This window comes from Mobula hypostoma, chromosome 13 (genome assembly GCF_963921235.1).
Source record: "Mobula hypostoma chromosome 13, sMobHyp1.1, whole genome shotgun sequence".
In the NCBI taxonomy this organism is placed as follows: domain Eukaryota; kingdom Metazoa; phylum Chordata; class Chondrichthyes; order Myliobatiformes; family Myliobatidae; genus Mobula; species Mobula hypostoma.
In genome coordinates, this window is record NC_086109.1 from 91,108,088 (window position 1) to 91,129,120 (window position 21,033).

Below are 21,033 nucleotides of genomic sequence, written 5' to 3' on the forward strand. Positions count from 1 at the left end.
ATGCTAGCTCCATTGACCTGCCTGCTAACACATTTGCACAAATTACAGTCATCCACCTCCTACCTGGTCTCATTGATGGTAACATCCTGGGATCTCCTGTAATATTACTGACCTTTCTTTGCATCTTTTTCAGATACAAATGGAGGAAGGAGAGATGGGTCCTCACGGTGAGAAGATGGCAAAACTGTGAGTGGAGCAACTGTCGTACCTTTAGCAAGCTTTTGTAAAGGTGCCTGTTGGAAAGAAGTCATGAATGAGATTTTTATTTTCATTTTATTAGACACTACTATAAACTTTTAAAACAAAATTTCATGTGCATCAGTAGTAATAAACATGAGTAATGCACACAAATCAGCCAAAAATCAATAGCTCATTTGGAAGGCTTTCTATTTGTAATTACAATGTATGTGAAAAATGTACAAAATATTTTAGGTTTCTTCAGTTCATTTCAGTTATGGAATATGCACCCCATTAGAATGATAACTTGTGTCCATGACAGATTTATATTAATGATGATTAAGCGTGTCTAAGAATCATCCACATACACTCGTGTTTCTTAGCAGCTTTTGTTTATGGGCTACATACATCAAAGTTGCTGGTGAACGCAGCAGGCCAAGCAGCACCTATAGGAAGAGGTGCAGTCGACGTTTCAGGCCGAGACCCTTCGTCCTCGCACCTCTTCCTATAGATGCTGCTTGGCCTGCTGCGTTCACCAGCAACTTTGATGTATGTTGCTTGAATTTCCAGCATCTGCAGAATTCCTGTTGTTTTTGTTTATGGGCTGTCTGCTTGGGAGATAATGAAAGAGTCACAGTTTCTCCTTGGCACATAACAAAAAGAAAGTCTACGTAGAGGAATAAACAGTCAACCTTTCAGGACTGATGAAGGGTCTCAGCTCGAATAGTTGACTGTTATTCCTATTCATAGGTGTTGCTTGACCTGCTGAGTTCCTCCATTTTGTATGTATTACTCTGGATTTCCAGCATCTGCAGAATCTTTCATAAGAAAGGAGATGCTATCATGAGGCACAGTTATATCTGTTTGCATAGAGAAAATAAACTGGTATAAAAATAGAAGAATTGGTCTTATAGTTCCACTGTCTCTTCTTTTCCTTAAACTTGGCAACCACCAGTTTAAAATATTCCATTAACAGCCACATGAAAATTAATCACTGTCTGCAATAATCTTTTGTAGCGATATACAGTTCTGTGCAAAAATCTTGTGCTCATGTAAAAAAATTCTGTAAAGCAAAGATCCTTTCAGAAATAATGAAATGAAAAGTTTCTAAAAATCAGAAAAATTACTATAATACCCAGTAAGAAAAAACAATACAATGGGGAACAAATATAGAAACTTGAATTCAAATGAGCAAATAATTCCCATTTCATCACGTTTGCAGAGGCGACCTTTATGATGTAGCATAGATTGCCTTCAGAATATAATTGATCGAGAACTTTATTGAAATTTCAGGTGCTGCTGTATGAGAATTTTTTTAAAAATGCCGAGGTAGCATGAAGAGAAAGTGAGTGAAAAAGGAAAAAAAAGGATATGTGTTGGCTGATAATGTTGAAAATGTCAGTTCCAGGCAGAAGTCCAGCTTGTACCAGTCAGAAAGTACGGACCAATCTTATTGTAATTCATAGCTGGACCTCTATCATGCCCACAGACAGCTGTAAACCAACAGCCCATAGCATCCCAATCAGGCACCATGATACTGAAGAATGCTGAAACATACTAGAACACCATTACTGCATCCATGCAGCACGTCTCTGTTGCACCCTGTGTGGCTGAATGACAGACTTGTCTTATATTCCAGATGACAAGCGCTGGATAAAAACTTAAAACAAATGGTGACCTTTAGAAAGATTAATTTGTTTACCAACAAATGTTCTTCTGTCATAAGAGATGGGGGTGACCTTCACTTCCCAATGCCTGGTTGAGAGTAAAATTGTACTCATCTGTTCCTTAGTTCTGTCTTGGCAACTATCTCCAATTTTTGTTATGACACTGCATTAATTTATGTATTTCTTGTAAAGATTTTCTGAATGCAATTTTTGAATTACTGCAGTGAATCCAAAACCTAATGGATTAGACACAAGCTAGATCACATATTACAGGAACAATCCATAAATATTGACTGCAATTTTTGTTATGAAATGCCAAAAATTAAAATGAATAGAACCATGATATATTTATGCACAATGGCTATTGGTAAATAACATTACCATTATTTGTATTTAGATACGTTCAAATAGCGTTTTTCAGCAGCTGAATTTGCTTTTCACAGTCACAATTTTCATCCCTCCATTTGAAATGCATTTATTGCAAGCACCTCAAAAAAAACACAAAATATATCCTAAACAATTAGAATGAAATTGCTGAGTAATATTGGCTAATAAACAAGTCAAATGGTTCTAATGAAATGTAAAAAGTCATGTAATGGAGGGATATGGCAGTGCTACTAATCCAGCTTTTAAAAGGTGCCATTATGACAAATGTGTATGTGGAAAAATATATGATTAAAGATTTAGTATAATTACACACAAAATGCTGGACAGACTCTTTACAGTCTCAGCCCAAAATGTTGTCTGTTTATTCATTTCCAAAGCTGCTGCCTGACCTGCTGAGTTCCTCCATTATTTTCTATGTGTTGCTCTGGATTTCCAGCATCTGCAGTATTTCTCCTGTTTATAATATAATTAGCTTTATTTATTACATTTTCAGCAAAAAATACAGTGAAAAGTATTGCCTGTGTCGGCGATGTGCAGGGCATAGCCTACAAGTGTCGCCACACTTCTGGTGCCAACGTAGGACGCCCACAACTCATGAAGCCTAACCCATATGTATTTGGAATGTAGAAAAAAAACCCGGAGCATCCAGAGGAGGTCCATACAGTCACAGGGAGCATTACAAACTCCTTACATCTAGAATGAAACCCCGATCTTACAGCAGGCTGTAAACTGTGGTGCTAACTGCTGTTCCACCCTATAAGTATGACTATTAACTGATTAGACTGCAATCATCCAATTCTTAACTTACCAAACATATTTTAGAAATTTGACTATTTCTCTGAAACAATGATCAGTTCCAAAGTAACCCCATTCATTATAATAACTAAAGAATAGAATATGAACGGTGCACAAGTCAAATACAAGGGGCAACAATAATACACACACACACACACACACACACACACAAAATGCTGGAGAAACTCAGCATGTCAGGCTCTATCAATGGAGAGGAATAAAGAGCCAATGTTTCAGGCCAAGACCTCGATATGCTGCCTGACCTGCTGAGTTCCTCCAGCAACTTGTGTGTGTTGCTCTGTGTTTCCAGCATCTGCAGAATCTAACGTTTAAAATAATCAATAGTTTCAGTTTTGTTAAGCTTATTCTAACCATGTATTTTTTACTGTATTTCAATGCCTGCACGAACTGCATTACAATAATCTTCCTACTAATATCATGGTTGGTTTTATGCACAGCACTACTAGCCAAGCTTCCGATGAGATTATACATTGGGGAACATTTTCCTTTCTCTCCTCAAAGAGTGAATAATCATATTTTTGGCAGTGTTTAATAATCATAATTGAGCATGTCTCGACTTTACTGTAGCTGAGTTTGTGCAACACAAATTTGCTAATGGGAACAACAAGGGAAATTACCGATTTTAATACACCTGTAATAATCTCATTTCACATTTCACAAGCAGCTGATGAGCAATATGAGTATAAACGATGAAAATCCAGTTAGTCTGGCTGTGCAAGAATAGTGTTCATTCAAAACATAGTACTTACAAATGGGTACAAAAATATTTCCTTAGTTGGGCTCAATAACTTGAATCTAAACTGAAGCCTTGTTGGTTTGCTTACATAAAAACAGATGTCTGAAAAATCAGCCTTATAAATATTGTCAGGCTATCACAACACCTAAGTTATATGAACAAGGTCATGTTTCAGAAGAGCAAAAGTGTACCTTAACTTTAAGATAAAAACCAACACAACCTCCAAAAATCCTCATACTTCTAGTAAGACATTAAGACACAATAATGGAACAAATAAATGAATTATTATTTCAAATTCAGTCTGATTTACTTTTGAAATGAAGGTTGTGATATGGAGTATGTTAGTGTTAATACTTATTATACTTAAAGGAAAGAAATTATATGTCAATATTGGACAATATTTTGAAGGATGGACAGAAAAGGTAAAACTAATAAAATTCTTACGATGCAAGAAAAATGCATTTCTAAAACTGAAACTATCCTGAGATATAAATTATATGTTGCTGTTATTTCAGATTCAACTTCAGATTCAGATTCATTTATTTATCACTTGTACTGCACATCAAAACATACAGTGAAATGTGTCATTTGTGTTAACCACCAACACTACCTAAGGATGTGCTGGGGGCAGTCCGCAAGTATTGCCACACATTCTGGCATCAACATAACAACAGCAAAACAAGATCCCTGTCTCACAGTCACACATGGATAGTCCTCTAACCCTAGGACAGGCCGGCTCCATGCCTTCAACCTCCATTCAGACTCAATATTTATTTATCACATCTACATTAAAATATACGGTGAAATGTGTCATTACATTAACAACCAACACGTGAAGGCAGCCTGCAAGTGTCGCCACACATTCTAATGCCAACATAGTATGCCCACAATGTCCAACACAACACAGACACAGAACAAGACAGCAGCAGCAACAACAACAACAACAGCACAAAAGACAACAGCAAAACAAGTCCCTTCCCAATCTTCCACCCACCCCCTCATACACGGACAGGTCTCCAACCAAAGGGCAGGCCACCTCCACACTTGCATATTTATAATGCTTTAAATTAAAATGTAGTTTCAAGCTACAATGAAGCCTAACAGGAGGGGGCATATTGTCCAGGTGTTGGTTTCTACAAATATTTAGCCTTTCAATAATATAGTGGGCATAACAGGAAATCATTTTCCATTAAGCATTGCTTCAACATACTCACCATCCTTCTAATCACAAAGATAAAGAGTGCCAAAAAATGTTATTGTATCCAACTGGTACCTTTGCTATTGCATCGAGGACTGTTTCAACTACAGATGAGATGTTGCATTTTCATAACCAGAAAAAGTGATCTTTTGTGCGAAGCCAGCTCAGATGAATGTGAGGGAGGTTTAGTAGCAGGACTTAGCTAAGATCTGTACCTGAAGTCAGGTTCATGACCTCTGATGTATTTAGTCATTGGCGAAGCCACATCTGGAGTACTGTGCATAACTTTTAATCACTCTGTTATGGGAAGAACATGGTAAACTGGAAAAATAGTGCAGAAGAGATTTATATGGATATTGCCAGGACTAGAGGGTCTTGGTTATGGGGAGACTTTAGCAAGGCTAAGTCTTTTCTTCCTTGGAACAGAGGAGAATGAGGAGTGACCTTATATAAATTTTTTAATTATGAGAGGTAAAGTTAAAGAGAATAGTAACAGTCTTTTCCTCCAGGGTATGGAAGTACAAAGCTAGGGAAAAGGCACCTGACAGGCAACTATTTTTTGTGCAGAGGATGGTGAGTACATGGAATGAGCTGCCGGAGGAAGTAGTTAAAGCAGGTATAACAATACACTTTAAGAAGCATTTGGATAGGTATATGGATGGTTGGAGTTGAGGGGAATATGAGCTGAATGCAGGTAATTGGGACTAGCTATGTGAGCACCGCGAATGGTATGGACTGGTTGGACCTACCGCATATCCATGCTTTATTGGTCTATGGTCCTAGCAGGAATGAGGAGTGGTGTTCCATCGCTGGCCTTTGTTGACTGGGACTGGGGAGGAGGAGGGAGGGGTCAGATGGACGATCAAGGAGTGGGGCTGGCTTCAGAGAGAGGGAGAAATCAGATGGTGGAGTGGGGTGAGGAGGGGAGATTGGTGTCTTGCGGTAGGGTTGTCCCCCTCACTATAGGAAGTGCACTGGATTTAATCCCAATCCCAAACCAATGATGTGCTGTAGGGAATACTGCTGACTACTCTAACAGGGGCGGTAGTGCAGTGGTTAGTGAAACGCTATGACAGCACCAGCGACCTGAGTTCAATTCCCATCGAAGTCTGCAGGGATTTTCTATGTTCTCCCCGTGACTGCATGAGTTTCCTCCGGGTGCTCTGGTTTCCTCCAATCCTCCATTCGAAGGACATACAGGTTAGTAGGGTAATAGGCCACAAGTGTGTAATTGGACGTCGTGGGTTTGTTTGGCCAGCAGCGCCATATCTCTAAATAAATAAATGAAACACAAATTTGCCTAATTTTCACCACAATGTTCCAAAAGAAACGTCGTGTAAGACATTTCTGTATCAGTTACATGACAGGAATGCTTTCAACCCTTATGCAACTGACACGGAAATCAGGTCGGGAGTGCAAGGACAGATTGCGACTAGTTGAATTTCCAGGGTGCTGGCTCTCAACCCAGAATTGATCCCAAATGCATTCCACTCAAGATTTTAAAAAAAGATGATTTTTTAAACATGTGGCACTGAAAAAAAGCAGCTTCAACTGAACGTCTAGGCCAAGTTGGCTGCAGTATGAGCAGCACGCAGAAGATCAAAAAAAACAGCTGTAACCATTAACATCTGCTTTCCATCAACAGGGTAGGTACAAAAACCTGGCAACCTAGGTGCCACAGTGGTATGGTGGTTACCGTGATGCTATTATATCTCCGGACAGCCCTGAGTTTGAAGTTCAATTCCAGTACAGTCCGTAAGGAGTTAGTACGTTCTCCCCATGAACTGCGTGGGTTTCCTTCGTTTGTTCCGGTTTCCTCCCACAGTCCAAAGACGTACCAGTTAGTACATTTAATGGTCACTGTAAATTGTCTTGTGATTAAATTGTCTTCTGAGTTTCCCTTGGCTTCTTATGTGCTAATTAGGGGCAGAGATTTGCAATTTTCTATTGATCAGGAAACACCAGCAGAGAGTATTCCTCAAATAGTCTCATGCTTGCTTAGATTTCATGTCAAAAATCCAATTTTCAACTGTAATATCCCTAAATTTGTAGTCAGTCAAAGGTTTGTAGACTACATAGAAGTTGATTGCATCAGATTTAGATGGGTTTATATCAGTGAGCTTGTCTCAGCAGGGATAACATATGAAGAAACAAAGTAGCTGAGAAATGATGAAGTCAGCAGCCGTCAAATATCATCATGAAGAACTACAAAAGTAGCTTTGAGCAATGCCTCAAAAAGTTCTAGGACCTTAGCAACTTAAGGAGTAAAAATTCTGGCACTGATAAATGTGTGTCAATGAAAAATGCAGGTATAGGCAACAAGCCAAATGACTCAGCAACTCCTTACCACCCTGACATTTGCAATTATAGGGACTCTGAAAAACTGCTACAGACTATATACAAGTACACAATGATAAACTAGGAAGAATAAGGACTAAAATTGAGTAGTAAACCATTTAGATAAATGGCATAAATGACAAGTGCATACTGTCAATGATGTCTTACCTTTTGCAGAAGTTAGAAACAAGGTTAAAATTCTTGCTCTTCTAAAGCCTATTTACATGTAAAAACATAGAAAACCTACAGCACAATACAGGGCCTTTGGCCCACAGTGCTGTGCCGAACATACGTATACTTCAGAAATTACCTAGGGTTACCCATAGCCCTCTATTTTTCTAAGCTCCATGTACCTGTCTAGGAATCTCTTAAAGGACCCTATTGTATCCGCCTCCACCACAGTCACCGGCAGCCCATTCCATGCACTCACCACTCTCTGCGTAAAAAACTTACCCCTGACAGCTCCTCTGTTCCTACTTCCAAGCACCTTAAAACTGTGCCCTCTCATGTTAGCTATTTCAGCCCTGGGAAAAAGCCTCTGACTATCCACATGATCAATGCCTCTCATTATCTTATACACCTCAATCTGGTCACCTCTCATCCTCCATCACTCCAAGGAGAAAAAGCCAAGTTCACTCAACCTATTCTTGTAAGGCATGCTCATAAGTTGGCAGAACAAGAAATCAGTTATAGAGAACAAAGGACAGTACAGCATAGTACAGACCCTTCAGTCCACAACATTGTGTCTACCCTTTAACCTACTCCAAGATAAATCTAACCCTTCCCTTCCACATAACACTAACATTTTTCTTTCATCCATGTGCCTATCTAAGAGTTTCTAACATATCCCTAACATATCTGCCTCTACCACCACCTCTGCAGCGCGTTCCATACATCTACCACTCTGTGTAAAGAACCTTCCTCTGACATCCCCCTATACTTCCCTATAAACACCTTTTGAAGTTATGCCCCTCGTGATAGCCATTTCGAATCTGGGAAAAAGTCTCTGGCTGTCCACTCTATCCATACCTGTAATCATCCTGTATTTCAATTGTAGCTAGCACAATTTCATAACCTACTCATGAAATGTCACATATTGACAACTGAATAGCCTTTGGCAGCAGAGACTTTGGGACTAAATGGTCTTAAGTACCCAATATCAAATTAGCCAGTCAAGTCAGGGGAGGGGTAAACTGGATGGGGGATAACAGATCTAATTTGTTATTGCTCAACCAAATGATTGAATGACTCCATTTTACTCTTATTCATATATCAACTGAGGCAAGTTTTGGTAGATTAGATGACACCCTGTTCAGTCACAGCAATGCCAATAGAACTTAAACTTTGCAAGCTGTGGTTTTTGGGGTGCTTTGCATCAGTATCTAGGATAGTTCCTTTTTAGTTTATTCTAAGTCCTTTAACTACATGCAAACACCACCTCCCTTTACACTAGATTATATGAGGCAATGATGCTCTGCAACTCAAAATTCTGTTACCTTTATCACCTTTGTTAATATTCTGGTGATGCCCCATTTCATTTTGTTACTAGCAACAAATAGAGCACTGTTTTAGGATTCATATTCTATATACTGTACATCTCCTTGTAATATATTTGTAATCATTTCCACTGACCTTTAACAAGTTATTTGTAATCCTCCACACATCCTTAACAAGGCTAATCACTCATGCCTCCTTGCTGTGATAAATGGATCAGAGTTAACATGTAAGGGTATTTCACTTCGTTTGACCTTAGTCTATACATAGGTACTTAAACTATGCCTGCAACACACACAAAATGCTGGAGGAACTCAGCAGGCCAGGCAGCATCTATGGAAAAAAGTACAGTTGACATTTCAGGCCAATACCCTTCGGCAGGACTGCCTGACCTGCTGAGTTCCTCCAGCATTTTGTGTGTGTTGCTTGGATTTCCAGCATCTGCAGATTTTCTCTTGTTTGTGATTGGATGAACTTTGCTTGCACCTATTTGCTGAAAACAGCTGGTTGTTGCAGTTGAAAGAATTACCTGTTTTAACTATCACAGCACTATTATACCTCAGGGTGTCGGGACTTCAGAGTTCATTTCTGCTGTCCTCTGTAAATAAGTTTAAATGTTCCTTCCCGTGTGCATGTGTGTTTCCTCCAGGAGCTCCAGTTTCCTCAGTCTAAAGGTGTACCAATTAGTAGGTGTATTGGGCAATGTAAATTGTCCCATGATTAGGCTATGGTTAAATTGGTGGGTTGCTGGGTGTCGTGGCTCGAAGAGCTGGAATGGTCTGTTTCCGCTCTATTCTCTGAATAAATAAAAGAAGATGGGTAAAGAGGACAATTTCTCGAATCGCTCTGGCTCAATTTTCCCAATGGCACATTTCAATACATTTGTACTGAGTTCCTCTGGGCATATTTTAACATCCACATCAAGCTATTTGTTTTAAAATGTCAGTGCTTAAAATATGCACATTAAATATTCACATAGGAGTTAGCCCCTGTCTGATAATATGCTTGGTAAGTAACAATGCTACAATATAACGCTGGGATTTCTCCTGGCCAATTACTTCATTTTCAAAGTTCTAACTGGAAGGAACCTTAAGGAATGTATGTAAAATATTGCTCATAAAAGAAGCAGTATATTTCTTCCACTTTCTCATTTTAATGTGATACTGTAGTGGTTGAGCTCTACATACTAAGTTGTCAAAGCTTGGGACCTCTTCAAAATTCAAATTTCAGTCCAGGCTGAATTTTCTGTGTAGTAGGCACAGGAGAGGAATATGACGGTGTAAAGGCATTTTAGATTTTCTAATTACTAAAGCCCACATTTTCTCATTTTACAGAATGATTTTTCACTTATTGAGCTGCATGCATGCAGTTGCCAAAGTTTCATGTGGCTGCCAAGAATCTGTCAGGTAACAGCCTGACAGCAAGTGACTTTCATCTGTGTTGCAGATGCCGTCATTAAACTAAAACTTCTCCATGGCTTTGTTGAAATCGAGCCCAAAATAATTGTCATATTTTTCTGCAATAGAACAGTCAGTCCTTTCATTCCTAAAGAAGCTAACCATATGAGACACTTTCCTCTATTATTGTAGAAGAGGGAAAGGCATTTATCCCAATTCACCAATTCCGCTCAGGGGACTAGGAACAATTTGAATTCAGTGCATCCGATGTTAGGTTTTCTCCACAATTACACAGCCCACAGCACAATACAGCCCACATAATAATATGGCTAGAGAGTTCCGAGGTTCCTAACAGTATGAGGGAAGCCATGAGTTATTATATTTGTCACGAGCAAGCCAGTCCTTCTACAATCTACAGACTGATAAAATTAAAGTTTACATTAAAGATTGTTGTAATTGTTCTTAGTTTCCTTACAAAACATGCATTGAATACAAAAGTACTGTACACAGCAGTAGGGACCACAGAGTCATTCAAGTCTATGCTTTATTTCTTGAAGATGGAGATTTCTCTCGATGAGGTGAGAAAGCCTGCCTGAGATGCCGAAGTGCTGGGTTTTGAACTGTAGTCTTTGATGGACTCCAGATCAAGGTCTCTTTGGGGGGCGGGGGGGGCTTTGCTATTGCTTGTGTGGTGGGGATGGGGGGGTCTGTGCTTCTGCTGGCACAAGCAGGGTGGGGGGGGAAGGTTGATGCTTCTGCTACTGCTTGTGCGATGGGAGGGGGAGAGGTGGGTTCGGTGTACTAATGTTTCTACCATTCATTCTATGGGGCTTCTTGCTTTGTGGATATCTGCAAAGAGTAAGAATTTCAGGTTGTATACTGTATACATTCTCTGATATTAAATTGAACCGCTTGAAACTAATTTCAGTTAATTCTACCCTCCTCTTTTACCATATCCAAGAAACTTTCTTCTCCTTCAAGCACCTTTCTAAGTAGGCTACTACTGAATTTATACACTACCCATTAGGCAGTAATTTCCAAATCTTAACTGTTTGGCACGGTAGTGTAGTGGCTAGTGTAACGTTTGACAGCACCAACTGTAAGACTGGGATTCAATTCCCTCTGCTGTCTGTGAGAAGTTTATACATTCTCCCTGTGACTGCGTGGATTTACTCTGGGTGCTCTAGTTCCCTCCCTCATTCCAAAAACCTATGGGTTAGGCTTAGTAAGCTGTGGGCATGCTATGTTGGCACTGGAAGTGTGGTGACACTTGCAGGCTGCCCCCAGCACACCTTGGAGTGAGTTGGATGTTGACTGCAGCCAACACGTTTTACTATCTGTTTCAATATTTTGATGTACATGTGAAAAATAAAACTAAACTTTAATCTAAGTGTGTATTTTGTAAAACCGATTTGCCTTATGCTGCCTTTTGTCTATTACTGATCATCCCTAAATATTAATCTTCAGGTTATTAAACTGCCACAGCAGGCAGTACCTATTTAATTTTATAATCCTTAAGTCTTCTCTCCTCTAAGAAAAGGCATTGGTTCCTTGGATGTGTTTCACCATTCACTGAGATGATTGATGATCTATGACCTTATCTTTTCAAACACATCTTTATCTCATATCCTTCAGCCAACAAGCTTCACTAGTTGATGTAACTGTGACTTCTCACACTGGAACCATTTTAGTAACCCAGCTCTGCATCATCTCTAAAGCCTTCACATTCATCTTACCCGAGCCATGTCCAGACCTAAACAGTAGACATTAGCTTTATTTGTCATCTGTACATCGAAACATACAATGAACTGTATTGTTTTGCATCAACGATCAACATATTCCAAGGATTATTCTGGTGCAGCCCGTGGGTGTCACCATGGTCCTGGTACCAACATAGCATGCACACAACTTACTAACCCTAACCCTACATCTTTGAAATGAAGCACCCAGAGGAAACCCATACAGGCATGGGAGAATGTACAAAAACTCCTTACAGACAGCAGCAAGAATCAAACCCTGATCTGTTATGTTTTGTAACTCCAGAACATAAAACTAGTTGAAATAAAAATAAGGGAGCCCAAGAGATGCATGTCTTAGTTTTGCTTTTACTTTAAGTGAGACACCCACGTATGACATGGTGCCATGATGATCTATGCTATTCACATACTTTTACATATAACCCATAATGAATTATTTAAACAAAGAATGCTTAATCAAACAATATATTTACTATATTACTGATATATTAAATACACAACATGATTTGTGATTGCTGGTGCTGTAAAGCAATTGCACTAATTGCCACACTACTGGGCCACTGTACATTAGGCTGGCTGCAGCTGTATTTGATGTTGGTTGACATATTTGTCTTTCAAAATTCAGTGTCTAGCTATGCAAGTGGTGGCAGGAGTAATCAGAATATAGAAGTCCCCTAAAAAAGCTGGGTGAAACCCCAACTCTACCCAATATTGACAGCACAATTTTATCAAGTTCACTAGTGAGTCAACGCATCACACTGGAGTTCAAAACATCTGCATGCACAGTTCAGTGTTACTTATCCTAGAGATTCACCATGGAAAAAGTTGAGAGAAGGGAAGTCTGCTTGGGTCTTCAGTAAATCTCAAACGTCTCCAATTCAAATAGGGCACACTCCAAACCTCCCTTGACCACAAGCAGAATCATCAACTCTCTGACTTAAAGCATACCTATTCCTCCTTCTATTTCTTATAATCTTAGATATCCTATTCAAAAGGAATCATATAAAATAATTGCACAACATTGTAATTTCCAGCAAACTGATCCAGCAAGATGGCTATTACCTTGAAATAATGCATCTTTCACAAATACATATTCATTTGACAAACAACTCAGCAGACAGACAGCATCAATGGAAAAGAATGCTTCATGAGTCTTCATGAAGGGTTTCAGCCCGAAACATCGACCTCCAGCATTTTTTGTGTGTTTTTCTGGATGTCCAGCATCTTCAGAATCTATTGTGCTTGTTTTCCATTTTAAGATACAGGCTTTACACTTTACAATAAACATAAAAAGTTGAATGAACAAAAAATTATAAAAGGTGCAATTTTTCTATGTGAAGGTGTTAGGCAGGACACTAAGTCAAATAAGAAAAGCCTTGGATTTATATTTTCCAACCACACCTTGAATGCTTCACATGTAATACATTGTGACCAAACTCAACAGCTGTGGTGTTGTACTGCATAGCACAAGAATGCACAAGTTTGACTGAAATGACTGATCAATTATTTCATTTTTAGTGGCACAGATTAAATAAATCTTCAGTGATATGCTTTTGTAGAGATGACATCAAATTGTTGTCTTGAATGGACACTTTCCACGGTGTAAAATTCTATATAATTCTGTTGTCTAAAGGAAATGGTCCATAGGGTATCAGGAGAGCTCACTGTTCATCTTCAACAACAGTGCAGGACCTTTATCATCCTCAATATCACACAGGACTATGATATATCTTCTAAATGCATTGATTCCTGCCATAACAGACAGAAACAAGAAACTGAGATGCTGAGACGCAATCTAGTATCCAAGATAGAACTGCCTAACTCTGCAGACACGAGCAAGTTTCACTTTAATGAATAGAGATCAATACCATTCAGCGATTTCTAAATCTAATGAACTGGGAACAAGAATTCTGTGTGCCAATTGGGGCTCATGTCCACTTAGTTTTGACAATATGTGCATTTTTTTTTGAAGTCAGAAGAAAATCAGCAGCAGAAAACAAATAATTAATGTGCTTCAATAACCGGTATCAATCCCATCATTGTCAACTGTCATAATATTAAATAGAATTCTACACTTACCTCAGGCACTATGCTCCTAATGACAGGAAGCTGAAGCCCATAGTTCTCATTGAGAACGCTCCTGTTCTTTGGGTGAGTTGGATCACGCAAAATCTTCATGTCCATGGCTAATTTGTGCTGTTAAAAAGATGAGAGAATAGCTGATTGAAGTGTATTTATGGAAGAATTCTTTGCTTGGAAACGATCCAATAGTAGTACAACAGGTACATATGAAAAGAGCTGACTAAATCTATTTCCATAAAATGTTTTTACTTTCCACTTTGTTTTATGTTAGTGTCCCCTTTACAGTATGTTCACTCAATAACATACAAACCTACAATGGTAGTATTCTAATGATCTGGTGCATAATATCATTACTATCTGCTATCACACCTCCTCCTCACCATTAGCCCCCCCCAACCCCAACACAAAACCCCCTCTCCACCATCCCCTCTACAATGTAATCAGAGAGAAGCAAAGATGGGAATAAACAACTTAAGATAAAATAAACACAGTGGATTTTGATTAATTGGGCCATTGGTTAATCAGGGAAGCCTTTTATTTGGGACAAATCTTAAAGACCAAAAAGCAAATGGAAAAATAGCTGGGATTCTCTTTGTTTATTTTGGGACACTATGCTGCTCAAATGGTAGCATCAGCCACATGACCATTAAACAGTATATTGTGCTCAGAGCAAAAAGTGTTTAAATAACATCACCTGCATGTTTGTGTTCAAAAAGTAATGATTTTTGTCACTGATAGTTAGTGAGTAATAATCAGTAAGACAGTTCAGAACTGTTTTGCTCATCGCAGTTTCAAGCATTCAGGCTTGGAGACGCCAGAAATGGCCAGGTGTGAAAATGAAATGATGCCATTACTTCAACAAGTTAAGAATTACGAAGAATTTAAGGGTATCAAGAATAATCTTGAATGCTGCAATTAAAATACAGATTTTTAGGATGCAATCATCGAAAGCACTGTTTGAAGGCAGACCACTATCTGCACTTCGTATCTGCTCCGATGTTGTTCATTTACAGTCAATCAAATGAACATGTCAGCATACACTGAATGAATTCCTCTGTCAATAACTATTAGGAACAAATACACAGTTTTATAGTGCTACAGTAGTTTTTGAAGTGTTATAATTTGTTCTGTATTTAATTTTTTAAATAGTTACTTAGACAAATGGTAGTTTGTCTTTTTTATACCTTTTTTGACTACTTCTGTGAAACTTCAGCTAACTGGGGCAGCTGCTTCACTAGGCCAAAATGTACTGGGCCCGACGTGTCCCAATTAACTGGAATCCATTGTACGGGGAAAATTTCTCAATGATTCCTATTCCTGGAAAAACATAGCAAGTGGGAGGTGCATTCTTCAATATCCACTGAACCATTACAGGCAGTGATGTATAATCTGGAGTTCTTCAGATCTCCTTTGAGCATCACATCTGCGCTTACTATATGTTAGCACATTGCTGCACTCATTATCAACAGTTTTGGACATCTAACTTAGTTCTAAGTTATATGCATTCCTTTGATTTATTCCAACCTATCTACAGATCAATACATAGGTATAGGTAGATAGGGTTGCAAAGAAGGCTTTTGGCACATTGGTATTCAAAAATCAAAGTACTGAGTACAGGAAATGGGATGTTATGTGGAAGTTGTACAAGACATTCATGAGGCCTAATTTGGAGTGTTGTGTGCAGTTTTGGTCACCTACCTACAGGAAAGATGTAAATAAGGTGGAAGGAGTACAGAGAAAGTTTACAGGGATGTTGCTGGGACTGGAGGACCTGAGTAATAAGTAAAGTTTGAATCGGTTAGGACTTTATTCCTTAGAACGTAGAAGATTGAGAGATTTGAGAGAGGTATACAAAATTATGAAGGGTATTGATGGGGGAAATGCAAGCAGGCTTTTTCCACTGAGGTTGGGTGGGACTACAACTGGAGGTCATGGGTTAAGGGTGAAAGGTGAAAAGTTTAACAGGAACATGAGGGGAAACTTCTTCACTCAGGTGGTCAGAAGAGTGTGGAATGAGCTATCAGCACAAGTGGTGGATGTGAGCTTGATTTCAATGTTTAAGTGAAATTTGGATAGGTACATGAACAGCAGGGATATGGAGGGCTATAGTCCTGGTGCAGGTCGATGGGAGTAGGCAATTAAAATTCTTTTGGCATGGACTGTTCCTGTGCTGTACTTTTCTATGAGTCTAACAGGAATTAGCTATTTAGATCCTCGGTTATAGTTGATCTGCACCCTAACTCAATTAGCTCAACTTGGTTCCATAACCCCTCATGCTATCGCCTATTACATAACACCAATCAAGCTCAGCATTGAAGTTTCAAAGTGATGGAGTCTGGACATCAGTCAATAACCTTCATGATAAAAACATGCTTGGCATTTGCTCAGCACATAAACACAATGCTACATTTCTCTATATCAAAAGCCATCGGCTTAAGGTTGATCCTTTTCCCCCAGCTGATGAAGGTTTCTTTTGCAATCTTAGTTTTCCATTTAAGTTTGTAATAGCTGCATATATCTTTGTAGTAATCAAAAACTTATTATTTGCCTAGTGCTTCACCCCAAATCATCGCTAAGCCTAACAGCTTCAATGTTAATCCTTATGGGATCACACTACTTACTGGTCTTCAGGCAGAACTAATAGTATTCATAGCAACTTCTTATATGCTGGAATCCCACTAATACCTCATCCAATCCAAAATTGTTTGCTAATCCTTTCTAGACTATCATGTCCCAAACTAGCTTATTATATGACACTTCGCTGAAATCAGATCAGTCCACTTCCTCAAAAATATGTCGAGGATATGGCAAGTAAACAAATTTTCCAGAAGTTACATAGAAAATTTTCAAGTTTGCTGATGACACCACTGTCTTTGGCCAAATCAAAGGTGGTGATGAATCAGAATACTGTATAGGAGGGAGACTGAAACTCTGGCTGAGTGGTGGCATAACAGCAACTCCTTACTCAATGTCAGCAAGTCCAAGGAGCTGATTATTGACTTCATGAGAAGGAAATCAGAGTCTATTAGTCAGTCCACATTGGAAGATCAGAGGTAGAAAGGGTCAGCAACTTTAAATTTCTCAGTGTTATTATTTTGGAGGAGTTGTCTTGGGCCCAACATGCAAATGCAATTACGAACAAAGCACAGCGGCATCTCTACTTCCTTAGGAGTTTGCAAAGGTTCATTATGACATCTTAAACTTTGACAAACCTCTATAAATGTGTCTTGGAGAGCATACTGACTGGCTGCGTCACAGCCTGGTATGGAAACACCAATGCCCTTGAACAGAAAAGCCTACAAAAAGTAGTACGTTTTTAGACACGGCCCAGCCCATCATGGGTAAAGCCCTCCTCACCATTAAGCACATCTACACAAAACTCAGTTGCAGGAAAGCAGCATCCATCATCAGGACCCCCACTGCCCAGGACATGCTTTCTTCTTGCTGCTGCCATCAGGAAGAATATACAGGAGGCTCAGGACTCACACCACCAGGTTCAGGGACAATTATTACCCCTCAACCATCAGGCTTTTGAACCAAAGGGATAACCTCACTCAATTTCACTTGCCTCATCATTGGACCTATGGACTCATTTTCAAGGACTCTTTAACGCATGATCTCAATATTTATTACTTATTTTTTATTATTATTATTGTTATTTCTTTTTGTATTTGCACAATTTGTTGTCTTTTGCAAACTGGTTGAATGCCCCAGTTGGTGAAGTCTTCCATTGATTCTGTTATTGATCTATTGAGCATGCCTGCAAAAAATTAATCTCAGGGTTGTATATAGTGACATGTACGTACTTTGAAAATAAATCTACTTTGAACTTTCAGTAGCTCCTTCACTATCAAGGCAGTTATGCACAGTACCTAAAGACGGATTTGAAGAGGTGACATGTGGCTATAGGAGGAGTTATGTAACCTGAAGGACAGCAAAGGCATGAAACTGGGGAAGAAGAAGTTAATGTATAAGCAAAAAGAGAAGGAAATGAACCCTATCTGTGCACACATATAAACCTAAACATCTTCACCAGAATGAGCAGCAAATTATAGTACTTCCTTTCGATTATTATAACAAAGTACACTAATCTATCACACCTACCTTCCTTCGATGAATGTATAAGGAATCAAATTGTGCCATACATGAATGCACAGACCTGTATTTACAGTACAATAAGGTAGCATGATTACATTTTCACTCCAACCTTGTTTCAGATGTGTCTTATGAAATAAACTAATAGCTTGGAGGCAAAAATATGACTCGTTTTCTATTCCTGCCAAATGATGTAATTTCGTGCTGGTAAAACAACCTAAAGCCTTTTAGAGTCTGTGAACACTAACATATGCTAATAAGCTATAAATGACTGGTTCAGATAGGAAATTCAATTTTTCTTATTGCATTTTCAAGTACGTAAGTAGCTAAAACTGTGCAGTAATATGTAGATGCGTAGGTTTGATGTTTAATACAATTGGGCAAAATCAGTCACTTTAATATAGATTCTGCTCATCCGAGGTTTCAGAAATATCTTTTAACAGCTTTTTTTTCATGTAGAAATGAGCAATTAATGTTATTGTTGGTCTTCATACTCCACAGATATAAATATAATGGTGCTACAGCTAAAATTAATGTAAATTGGTTCAGCCTGCATAGAAGGAGTTGACTTTGCATCTTCTGCAAAGCAGCGTGGTTTGTTTAACTTATTTTCCTCTCACGATGATGGAAGGGTGCATTTTAATTCATTGGTACCTGACCCACGCTGTAAATATGGTCGCATTGATGGGACGGAACATCTCAAACAAACTTGATTCTGTCCTCACAACATTTTACCCTGGTTTAGATCAGCAAACACAAAGATTCTAATTTGATAGATTGCTTTATGTATTACTGGAAGCATGTGTGAAACAAAAAGGAAAGTAAAATTATCTACAGTTTCTATCTATATAGCCTGCTCAGAAAATGCTTGTGTGCTTGAGCTGGCTAATGAAATTCTGCAGATTCTGCAGATGCTAGAAATCCAGAGTAACGCAAACTCAAAATGCTCGTGATGAAGTCCTAATGAAGGATCTCAGTCAGAAATGTCGACTGTTTATTCCTTTCCATAGATGTTGCCTGACCTGTATTTCGTATGTGTTGATAATGAACTAACTATTTTGGGTATCACATATATCAAAGTGACCTGGAATTGATATCAGAGAACACTTGGTCATTCCGAAACTGTATTCCTACATTGCTTAGCATCTGCATGAAATTATGGGAGGTACTTAATTCTTACTTGTGATATGACCATCACTGGCAAAGCCATTATTTGTCTCGAACTAGCTTATTAAATGGCACTTCGTTGAAATTAAATCTGTCCGCTTCCTCAAAAGATTTATTGGGGCTGTGACTCAATAAAAGTCCTTGAGAAACAAAATACTGTGTGTGATTGCATGTCTGCTCTCTTTGAGTATCTGATAAGCAGTAACTAACTTTTATACCCTGTATAAAGTAATTTTCTGACTAATCAGACACAGCTCTCACATTATAGAACCAATGAACCACTATTTTCTTCAACTTCAGCCATATCTTAGAATTTAATGTAGATCAGTTACCTCTTAAGTATGTGAATCCTGCACCTCTTTGGTTGAAATAACTGGCCTATGTAAACAATCTGGGGAGAAAGTGAGAAGTATAAAAAGTGGATTTTAAAAGGACTACTGTAAATGGGTGGTTGATGGTCCTGTTTCTGTATCTTTCTCCGATTCTATTGACTCTGGAACTTACACCTTATAAACGGGTGACACAGTAGTGAAGCAGTTAGTGTAACACTTTACAGTGCCAGTAATTAGGTTTTAAATCCCACTGCTGTCAGCAAGGAGTTTGTACGTTCTTGTTATGACTGCACGGGTTTGCTCCGGTTCCTCCCACATTCCAAAATCCTAAGGGTAAGGGTTAGTAAGTTGTGGGCATGTATATGTTGGCACTTGGAAGCACAGCGACACTTGTGGGCTGCCCCAAACTGTATTTGTTGTTGATGCTAGATGATGCATTTCACTGTATGTTTCTATGTTTTGATGTCCAAGTGGGAAATAAAACGTCTTTATCCTTATAAAGCTAAACGCTATATTTCAATCTTGAATAAATGAGCTCCAGGTCTATGCTTCTTTAAAATACCAGCATACTGAGTTAATCTGTTAACAAAAATTCTGCAGATTTGGGATTATTGCTCAGAGGCCCTTTTTCCATGAAGCCTCCATTTCAGTCCATATGAAGAGGTCAAAATTGGGCAGAAAACTCTCCCTGAGACCTAATCAAGCTATTGCACGAAAATGACTTTGTAGTACATGCCCTATAAATATAGCCCAGCTATCTACTCGCTCTTGATCACAATCTTGTGATTGTTTGGTCGTATTTCTCTTGAACCTTTACAGGAAGAATACCTGCTTCCATCTTTCTCTACTGACTTTTCTAAACTTTTTCAACATTTAAACTGCTATGGCTCTTAAAGTGACACCTTTCTCAGGAAAAAATAGAAAATTCATCAATATTTTAATATAGTTTCATTAAGATCCAACTAATATGTATATGATACCTGAATTCCTGGTGAGATATGTCGAGGTGCATTTCCCAACTGAGGACCTTGATGCTTTTGGCACAAAGATGGGTATACGTCATGTTTCTTTACTATTTTGCTATTGGCCGATTGAATTGCACTACATTAAAAAAAATGAAAAGTCTTAGTTCCTTATAGGCTTTGGAGACAAAAAAATACTAGTTTCCATCTAAAGAGCAAATTATGACTAATGGGATTAGTCAAGATTCTTTAAACTGAGAGTTTAATAAACACAATGAACTATTACTGTGTATCACCCAGCATTGGGATCTGCAGGATTTATCTCATATATTTATTTTATTTTATTTTATTTTTATTTACAGATACAGCATGGAATAGGCTCTTCCAGCCCTTTGAGCCACGCCGCCCGGCAACCCCCAAGAACCCCAA

The 21,033-nt window shown here is 38.7% G+C and overlaps 1 protein-coding gene across 1 annotated transcript in view; it reads right to left on the bottom strand.

Annotated features, from left to right (window-relative positions):
- iqch (IQ motif containing H) overlaps positions 1-21,033 on the bottom strand; it is a 190,117-nt gene that overhangs the window by 155,747 nt on the left and 13,337 nt on the right. Inside the window, exons 4-6 of the mRNA XM_063066163.1 lie at positions 20,623-20,743; positions 14,046-14,162; positions 113-233 (exon numbers count right to left, since the gene is read on the bottom strand). Coding sequence (XP_062922233.1) covers positions 113-233; positions 14,046-14,162; positions 20,623-20,743 — 359 coding nt within the window. The remainder of the gene's footprint in view (positions 1-112; positions 234-14,045; positions 14,163-20,622; positions 20,744-21,033) is intronic.